The sequence below is a fragment of the Poecilia reticulata genome, chromosome 11 (genome assembly GCF_904066995.2).
Source record: "Poecilia reticulata chromosome 11, P_reticulata-male-v2, whole genome shotgun sequence".
In the NCBI taxonomy this organism is placed as follows: Eukaryota; Metazoa; Chordata; class Actinopteri; order Cyprinodontiformes; family Poeciliidae; genus Poecilia; species Poecilia reticulata.
The window spans coordinates 17,554,075-17,564,004 of NC_088840.1; the positions used below are offsets into that span (position 1 = coordinate 17,554,075).

Below are 9,930 nucleotides of genomic sequence, written 5' to 3' on the forward strand. Positions count from 1 at the left end.
ACAAAAACCTGCAGGCTAGTGTCTGTGTCTGGTAATTATTTTGGTTAAAACAAACTTGTTCTTCATTCAGAGAAGTTGCTCTTAATGAGCAGAGTATTATTTAACTCAAGTAAGAGTAGAAATACTTCACAATAAAATTACTCAAACAAAAGAGTAAATTAGTACTTTAAGTAATTTTTTTTCCCCCAAAAAGGTTGCTCAGGTTTCATTGTAATTTTCCACAACAGTAACCTTGATGTGCCTGGTGTGTTTCTTGATGCTAGTTGACTGTTGAGAATTGGAACAGCCCTATTCATACTCAGATTAAACTACACAGATTGAATCAATTTACTAGTTAGATTTTTGGAAGCAATTGTTTTCCATAGATTTATTGAGAAGTCAGAAGAGGATGTGTAAAACTGCATGCCACACTTCACAGCTTTCTATTTATGCTCCATGGTGGTCTGTGTCACACACAATCCTCTTAAATGCATTGAAGTTTGTGATTGTTTTGCAACCAAATGTAGAAAAATTACCCTTCCAGCACCATCTTATCCTAAAGACATCATAGTTCCTAAAAAACCATGTTTCTCTCACACTGGAAGGTATACTTGCAGTTCCTAATCTATCTAAAAAATGAGAGCCATATCTTTCATCGGGTACCATCTTGTTGAACCGGCTCTTCTGATGTCTGAATGAAACACTGGAAATCAATTTTGTGATGCAAAACTGGGTCAAAGGTTTTGCATCACAAAACCTTTGATGCAAAAGGTTTTGCATCAAAGGTTGAGCAATATCTGCTCAAACAGATATTGCTCTGTTTGAGCAATATCTTTGCTCAAACAGAAAATAACTCAATATAGTGGTTATAATCAGATTTATGTATTTATACCTTAAATACTTTTCTATTTTAGCAATAGTCCAACTTTGATGATTCCTGTCAACATCAACGTAATCCCCCACAAACCATCTTTAAAGATCCAAAATGTTCTTATATTTTTCAAATTTAAAGATTTTCTTTTAAATCCACTCTTTCAGATTTTGTATTAACATATCCTACAAATATACTATTTCTTTCATAAATCTGATTTATGAAAACTCCTCCTAATATTTGAAAACTCCTACTACTCTTAATTTTTGTGAATTATTAACAAAATAATATTTAAAGTATTTTTATGTGGATAGATCTACTCCATAAGACTGAAATAAAGAATATTAGCATCTCAGTATTAGTTTTCTTTTCCACATAATAAACTCCAAAGTAGAAAAAAACCAAACAATTCAACTCTTAAAATCAACCAATAGTTTCAGGTAATAAGTCTTTATTGGTATTTTCACCGAACACAACAGAAGTGTCACTCGAAGCTTCCTGATGAGGTGAAAAGACAGTACGTCATCCTTAGTTTAAATATTTCTCACAGACATAAGGTTAAGGGCATTTGGAGGCAGAATGAAGAAATCAAAAAGTTGAGAATGAGATTTAAGCCACAGCCTTTTTCTGCTGCTGGTATTCAGCGATTCGGCTTTCCATCACGGGCCTGAAGTGCCGGATTAATCCCTAAAAACACAAAAAAAGAGATTATTTATGTGCAATATCACTTCAATATGCAACATCAAGTCAAAGTGATAAATGACCTCATAACTGAGGAGATTAAGACAGAATATAATGGAGAAAAAACAAAATCAAGGTCATTATTTTTACTGTGGGAGGGAATTAGTGACATCTAGTGGCACAAACTATCAATTACAAACAAGATTGGTCAAATGTCAGAAAAACCATAACAAGTACAGTACTTTAGTTTAAAGTGAATAAAATAAATAAATCACAGATTTACCTTTCCATTCCAGATGTTTACAAACTAAACTTTTAAGAGATCTTAATTAATTTGAATTTAACTTATTTTAAAAACACAAAAAAAGAGGAAAGAAGGAAGAAAAGGAAGAATGAAGGAGGGTAGGAAGTAAAGAAAGAAGGAAGAAAATATGGAAAGAAAGAAGAAAAGAAGGAAGAATGAAAGAAGTAAAAAGCAAAGACGCAATGCTGAAATCCACTAAAACAAGTTCTGGACACTTTAAGACATTTCTCCCAAAATGCAGAGACTCAACAGAACCTCCTGTAACTGGGTTCCACCTCTCACTGTTGGAATGATTTCTCTTCTCTGACATGTCTTTACCTGAACGGGCCACGCTGCACCGTCACCCAGCGCACAGATGGTGTGTCCCTCGATCTGCTTGCTGAGCTCCCAGATCATATCGATCTCCGCCGGCCGCGCGTCGCCGCGGACAAAACGCCACATCATCTTATTCATCCAGTCCACTCCTGCAGAAACCAACCAGAGCATCCACAACAAAACATATTATTTTATTGTTTATGAAAATAAATCCTTAAAAAAAAAACTTAATGAGAAGCATTTACCCTCCCTGCATGGTGTGCACTGGCCACAACTCTCATGTTTGTAGAACTCGATCAGTCGGGCGATGGCTCTGATGATGTCAGTCTGCAAAAGCGACACCAATCAACCAATGACCAATGCTACCGGCGTCTGGTCGCTCTGCAGAGGTGACGGACTCACAGATTTGTCCATGACGATTAGAGCGGCCGTGCCGAGGCCGGTCTGGGCTTGAATGAGGCCGTCGAAATCCATCAGCACCTCTTCACAGACGTTCTTGGGGATGAGGGGAGTTGAGGATCCTCCAGGGATTACAGCCAGCAGGTTATCCCAGCCTCCACGAACGCCACCTACAGCACAGATGTTGCTTTCAATTAAGTTAGGAATAAAAAAAATTTAAAAATGTAGTCGCTTATGTTAAGCCGTTCTAATCTTTGACTTTATGACCCTTGTGCTGAAGGAGAACATGGCAGATGGATTTAGGTCATCTCTTTGTGACCTTTCTACTTAATTAGACTTCCAAAGCAATAGATTTAAAAACTCACATATAGAAAAGACTCCTCCCTGTTTTTCAGACAAAAAAACCCAAAACACTTTTCTGGAGTTTTCAGCAGATTTGGGTAATAACTATAGTTGCACTTACTCAGTTTACTTATGTAACATTTTTAGAAAATATGTACTTTTAGGAGTATTTTCACAACACTGTACTTTTTACTTTTACTTGATTTATTTTATTATGAAGTACTGCTATTCTTATGGTAAAATGTTGGCTTGTTTTAACCAAAAATTCACCAGACAGACACACACCTGCAGTTTTTATGAAAGTTTTATACTGAAATTTTTGGAAAATTGTAGTTTTAAAATAATTTTGTTTACATGAATTACTTTTATTTTGGTCCTTAAAATACCAAAATTTCCACACAACTTTAGATTTTGGTCCAATTAACGTAATTTTAAATGTTAAATGATTAATGTTTTGATCGATTACTCAGTACTTTTTCACTCTTACTTGAGTAATCTCTGTTTTTTATTTTTACTTGAGTAAAAATATGTTTTTGTAGCTCTACTTTTACTTGAGTAAAAGTTCTGGTTACTCTACCTACCTCTGGTTTTCAATTATGTGCAATAAAAAATAGAAAATGTTGACGTTCACCGCCTTTTTAAATATGGAGGCTGCAAATAAACGGACTGAATGAAGGAAGAAACAACAGAGGAAACAGAAAGAAGGCAATTAACAAGGAAGAAAGGAACAAAGGGAATGATATAAGGAAAGAAGAAAGGAGGAAAAGGCACAGCAAATAAAAGAAGTTAGGAAGGGATGAAAGGAAAGCAAAAACGGGGCAAGTGAAAAGAAAAAAGGAAGGGTAAAAGGACGGAAAGACAAAACCAATGAAAGGATGCAGAGCAGAACACATTAAAAGGTGGACACAAAAAGGAGAAAATGTCCCAATTTTTAAAATCAGATTTATCGTCAGAATAATCAAAAAATTAATCAATCAGTAAAATAATTGTTAGTTGCAGCCATACAAAAATGAAGGGAATGAGACAAGAGAGACAGCAAGGACTGAATGAAGGCTAACATTTAGACAATGTAATTAAAGTAATAAAATCTTTATTTTTTCCAGAGTCGGACCTTTAAAGTACTGAAATCAAATGTCAGACTTTCCCAGATGTTTAAAAACCATGCAGGAAATCCATATGGATGTTTACACCCAGATTTAAAAACGAAAGCTGCCACGTTGATGTGTACCTGCATGTCTCTCGATGAGCTCCTTCAGAGGGATGGACATCTCCTCCTCCACAGTGCAGGGGTGGTTCACGTGACCCGAGATGTTGAACAGTTTTGTGCCGGAGTTTCTCTCCCTGCCGAAGCTCAAGAACCACGATCCTCCACGGCGACAGATGGTGGGCGCCACGGACACTGTCTCCACGTTGGCGACGGTCGTTGGGCAACCAAACACACCTTCATCAAGAGGAGGAAACACGCGAGTTGCCAGGAGGAACCCACAGTCGTAACGGATGTCGTTTACTGCCTGAACTCACCAACATCTGCAGGGAACGGAGGCTTGAGACGCGGCTTGCCCTGCTTCCCCTCCAGGGACTCGATGAGGGCGGTTTCCTCTCCGCAGATGTACGCGCCGGCGCCACGCATCACAAACACATCGAAGTCGTAACCAGAGCCGCAGGCGTTCTTTCCAATCAGCCCAGCAGCATACGCCTCATTTATGGCCACCTGAAAGAGAAAGGGGTTCATTTTGATTCACTTATTGAAAAGATTTTAACGTGTTAAAAAAGTTTCATTTAGCTGAAATCGTATTCTGTTTCTGTATTCACATTTCCAGTGCGCCTGTAAATCTGACGCACAATCGCAAACACAAACAACAGCGATGAACAACAAAGTGGCTTTTCTTGACACACTGAAGTGTAAAATTTTTTAAATTGACTTTATTTATTGGAAGCAGTTTCACAAGCAACAAAGCATTGTGACAGAAATTCACCATTTTCCAAATTCTTTTTAACCTCCTCTGTCCCAGTAAATGACAGTTATCAGTATAAAACCAGTCAATATGAACATGCAAACAGCATGGAACACATATAACAAAAAGCCAAATAAAAAAAATTAAGAAAGGTTTTTTAAAAATTATGTTTTTGCTTAAAAAAACGATCTGATGCAGTGGTGTAAAATATGACTGTTTACAAGTTGTGCTGAAAAGAGTTGAAGCTATTCAAGGCCAAATACTGTTTTAATGCAAAACATGTAGCAGCAGAAATGCTGATGTCAGCGTTTCTAAAGGTGTTTTTTTTAATAAGTTACATGAATGATCCTGGATGGTTTTCAATAAAAATGTGATTAATTAAAATTTTTAATCAAGTCCAACCACTAAAAAACAAATAATTTATTTCTGAAATTTGGTAGAAACAGGGAAAATTTGACAAATAATAGAAAGCCATTTATGAAGAATCAATTACATACAGATATGGAAAAAAAGAAACTTAAAATCCTCAGTTTCTCTGATTTTACTCTTTATAGGTCTATGTTTGAGTAAAGGGAACTTTGTTCTTTTATTCTATGAACTACTGACATGTCTCTGAAATTCCAAGCAAAAATTTTGTATTTATTTGCAGAAGCTGAGAAATGACTAAAAGATGCAGTACTTTCAGTCCTCAAATAATGCAAAGAAAACAAGCTCATATTCATTTAGAAACAACAGCACTAATGTTTTAACTCAGGAAGAGTTTAGAAATCAATATTTTGTGGAACAACCAGGAGGTTTTCAATGGAGTTCAGAGCAGTGGTTAATTTTTTCCACAGCTGTAAATGTAATTTATGTCAATACTGATATGTTTGTATATCCTTTTGCCACTTTCCTCTTAAAAAACTTACTATTCATTATTTAGAAAGTTTAACACCAATAGATGTAGTTTTATACGTATTTTTTAATTGGTGCTGTCTGCATTACACAAGAGCTGTTTAATAAACTCTGTCACGGCATCAATGTGCACACGTTCACCTGCAGGTTGGACGACTCGTTGTAAAACTCTCCTCTGATGTAGATGTAAGCAGCACGAGCCCCCATGGCCCGGCCTGCGATCAGGCAGCCCTCCACCAGCTTGTGCGGGTCGTGCCTCATGATCTCTCTGTCCTTGCAGGTACCAGGCTCTCCTTCATCTGCATTCACCACCAGATACTTTGGCCTAACATACAGACACAAAACTGGGTCAAGTCACGTCGGAAAAGCAGCAACGATTATGGAAAGTAGAACCAGTTTCCCATTGGATAAAACTGAACTGTAAGAGCAACAACATGAATGTGAGCAGAAGAACCGAACTAGAAGAGAAGTTAATAGATTAACTGACTGATAAACATTTATGAAATTCTTTGTTTTCATTTCAACTATTGAGGAAATCAATAATTGGTTCAATACTAAATACAAGTGGAACATTTAAAAAAAAAACTTCTAGCTGTATTTAAGGAAAGAAAACTGAACCTTTAGAGAATGGAACTGTGAATAAAGTCTTGAACAAAGTTGAAACGGTTAAGCAGATAAATCATGATTTAATTGATTATTAAAATTATCAACTCATTTTGTAATCAATTAATCTCATGTTACACAAAAAAGGCAACTTTGCTGAGAGAACAACACACTATGAACAGTAATTAAGCCAAAACTGAACAATATATATACCGTACATCTTGTATTTAAGATAAAAAAACAATTAAAAACTTTCTGTAAACACGTTCTACCCAAAACTCCTTAAGTGTCAATGTTTTAGCTTCACCTGGTTCAAATGCTGTAAAATAAATAAATAAATTCAGTTAATCCAAATAAGAATCAAAAAGATCATTTGCTGTACTTACTTTAATTCAATTCCACTTCCCTCTTCAACCTAAACCCAGATTACTAATATAATAATTACTTTCTTGACGCCATTTCTATATTGTTGAAGGCTTTAAAACAAAATATAATGAGGAGATCAGAGGTAAATCTGCCAGGCTCTCTGCACTGACCGGCCGTCGCTGGGCTTGTTCATGAAACTCCACTTCATGCCAGTGGGGAACCCGGCTCCGCCTCTCCCCCGCAGGCCAGAAACCTTGATCTCATTGAGAATCCAGTCGACCCCCTTCAAAAGGATCTCCTTAGTTTTGTACCAGTCGCCACGCTTCAGTGCCCCGTTTAGCCTACCGGGAAGCAAAAAGCAGATAGATATTGTAAATTAGTCCTTTTTCAAAATCATTTTGCTTGCCCGAGTGCACTGAACGAACGTTGTGACGTTCTGGATAAAGCAAGAAAGTAAGTCATGTTACCTCCAGTCATGACGGCCATAAAGATTTGTGAAAATTCTGTCCTCATCTGCCAGTGGGCCAAATTTAGTTTTCTTTGGAGCACTCTGGTTAAAGAAAAACATCATTTTTTTGCATATGCTTTTAAAAAGTTAACGGTTCTATTAGAAACAGTCGATGTACCTGTGCAGTGCTGTTGAATCGACAGAGACTGGTCACGCCTCCTTGGCTGAGAGCAGCCGGAGCGCGGGCCACGGCGCCCACCACCGAACGAGACAAGGACAGCATCCTTCCAGCAGCAAACACAAAGAGCAGCAGCTTTAAAACTTCAGCATCAGAGCTCTCAAGTTATTTTAATTCAACAAGACAGAAATAAACTTTTTTTTTCATCTGAAAACGAAAAAAAAAGAAAAGAAAAAAGCTATTATTGGACAAATATTTTCCATAACACACAGCTCTTCGTGTCAAAAATGGCTGCCAGAACAGAAACGTGAGGATTGAAGTATACTTCTAGTGACAAGAGCAAATATAGTGTTAACATAAAACATCCAACAAATTTATAAGCTATATGTAATTATCACACTGGTAGGATACAAAAATTTCCCCATGTTGCTCGTACACAAACCATTACTGAATGTAAACAAACTTATCTTGCAGAACTTCCTGGACAAACTAAGGTTTCAAATCTACAAAATGTCAAATTATCTTGTAATATTATAAATTGGTCTTTGTCAGTAGTTCTCAAGGCTGTTTGAATGTGTTTCTAAATTTCTTTTTTTGAGTTCGACTGCTCACTTTATATGCAATTTCTGTGGTTGACCTTATCAAAATATTGGGAAAAATGTAGGAAAAATTGGCCTAGTATACCACAAAAGCAGCAAGTTGTGTTGCTTTTGCACATTTGACCAAACCTGTGAAGTTTTTGGTGTATTTAAGTATGCTGTACTAGTGCAGAGTTATCAAATATATTTGAAATTCAGTACATTTATGACCGTGTTTTTAAAAAAGAAATGTTTTAAGTCAATTGAGGGCTGTTTTTCTGTATTTGATCAATGGTTTTATTTTTGAAACAAGCAAAAAAAAAAATTTGAACCTGGGAAAACAAATTATACGTAAAGTATATATTTTATTTAACTCAGATACTTGTTTTATTCAGTTCAATAAAAGCATACTGTGTCGTAATTAGAATCTCAATGTAAAATCCACAAAAATATTAAGTGCCAAAATAAGACACTTATCGATGGTTACATCACGTTAACCTGTACATCCAAAACATCAACTTAAAAAAAACAACTGTGACTTTTAAGAATAATACCACAATTATACGTATTTTGATATTTCAGATTGCCTTGTTATATTTTGTGTTGTTACGTCAGATGTACAAATGTAAACTAAAATGGGAAGAGAAATTGTGATCAAAGTAGTTGAGTTGTTACAATTCATATATATATATATATATATATATATAAACAGGGATTGTGTTGAGCAAACTGACCTCAGCGCTGACATGCTAACTTTAGTTAGCATTCCGGTTAACCTTGCAGTGGAATTAAAGCAGCGGATCCACGGAGCTACATGCTAATTTCACACACATAAGTGCTAACTGGTTAATTTACTGTACATCTACCAGAGGCAGATATCTAACCTGCAGCAGGAGTCAATAATAACCAACAAAAACAATCCGTCTAACTTACCTTCTGTCTACGTTAGAGGTTTACGAAACACAGCTCTACAGGAAGCAGAGTGAGTGACCCGGATATAGTTAATAACAGGTTTGGACCGTAAGAAAAAAATATTTCATAACATCAGTCTGACCCTAAAGAGCACATGTAACCTTACCAAGGTAACGTTACCAAACACAATGTTTGGTAACGTTATTTAATAGTGCCTGGAATATATTTTAACTTATAAGAATGAATGGATTTTTTTAATTTTGTGAATCTTATGTTGTGCTGTATGTGAATTGAAATCAGTAGTGGGAAGTACTTAAGTACACTTTTTGTGCATCTGTACTTTACTTAAGTAGATTTAATCGTGGGTACTTTCGACTTTTACTCAACGACATTTTACTTTCTACTTCAGTACATTTCTACAAAACGCGCTTTTTTTCTCCTTTTTTTCGGTACACTGTGAGGTTCAGGGACTTAACGTGGCACTGTAAAATCCAAGCAATAACGTGACTTATGTCTGTTGTTACCCTGATTGTTTTGGCTTGAATGTTGCATTACTTTAGCTAGCAATAGTAGCTCAGAAAGGAGATTGATTGTTTTCACGGATTATCTGTCTCATAACAAACTGTCACAACATGGTGACAGCTTTAACAAATATGGAGAACACATTTTTTTAAATTAAAGTTATATACTGGGGCTTGAATAAAATGCAACTACATAGCTTTTTTTGAGAAGTCTGGATTGCTTCATGCATATTTTGGATGTTGCCTGTGACTGTTGCTCGTGGGGAGAGACATTTCAGTGATCTAAAACTAACAGAAAAAAACTAAGCACCCTATTTGCATACTGTATGTCGACTGTGTTGCATGTAAAATTTTGTGAGCAGTAGATATTGTACTAGCTATTAGTATTGGACCAAAGAAAGCAATGTATCAAGTATCAAGCTTTTGAAATTGTGACGCTTTTGACATGTCAGATAGACTCAAGAAATTGGAACAGCAGCTGCGTGATGGGAGCCAATTTAATTTTTTGTCAGGGGTTCCCAAAATTTCTGGCAGCGCCCCTTGTTCTCTGCCTGAATTGTCTTCCTTTTTCTCCTCTTTAAACT

General features: G+C 36.2%; 1 protein-coding gene across 2 annotated transcripts; it reads right to left on the reverse strand.

Moving 5' to 3' along the window:
• Positions 1–1,281: 1,281 nt before the first annotated feature.
• Positions 1,282–8,947, reverse strand: ndufv1 (NADH:ubiquinone oxidoreductase core subunit V1). 2 transcript variants are annotated; one of them, XM_008422203.3, is made up of 12 exons: positions 8,847–8,872; positions 8,648–8,730; positions 7,336–7,441; positions 7,177–7,259; positions 6,880–7,050; positions 5,882–6,065; positions 4,413–4,602; positions 4,120–4,332; positions 2,553–2,719; positions 2,396–2,477; positions 2,154–2,299; positions 1,282–1,537 (listed from the first exon to the last, which is right to left on the reverse strand). In XM_008422203.3, the coding sequence occupies exons 2-12, from the start codon at positions 8,677–8,679 to the stop codon at positions 1,460–1,462; spliced, it is 1,452 nt and encodes a 483-aa protein (XP_008420425.2). In that variant the 5' UTR covers positions 8,680–8,730; positions 8,847–8,872; the 3' UTR covers positions 1,282–1,459. The 2 variants fall into 2 exon arrangements, with proteins under 2 accessions (XP_008420425.2, XP_008420426.2); XM_008422204.2 differs by lacking the exon at positions 8,648–8,730 and having other exon boundaries at positions 8,847–8,947.
• Between the last annotated feature and the right edge of the window lie 983 nt (positions 8,948–9,930).

What these genes read in the sequence shown, in the direction of transcription:
- ndufv1 (XM_008422203.3), bottom strand. Translation starts at nt 8,679, where the DNA reads ATGCTAACTAAAGTTAGCATGTCAGCGCTGAG. An exon ending in GTTAGCATGTCAGCGCTGAG is followed by an intron (nt 7,442 to 8,647) that starts GTCAGTTTGCTC and finishes TGCTGCTGGAAG; the next exon opens with GATGCTGTCCTTGTCTCGTT. An exon ending in TATGGCCGTCATGACTGGAG is followed by an intron (nt 7,051 to 7,176) that starts GTAACATGACTT and finishes GCTTCCCGGTAG; the next exon opens with GCTAAACGGGGCACTGAAGC.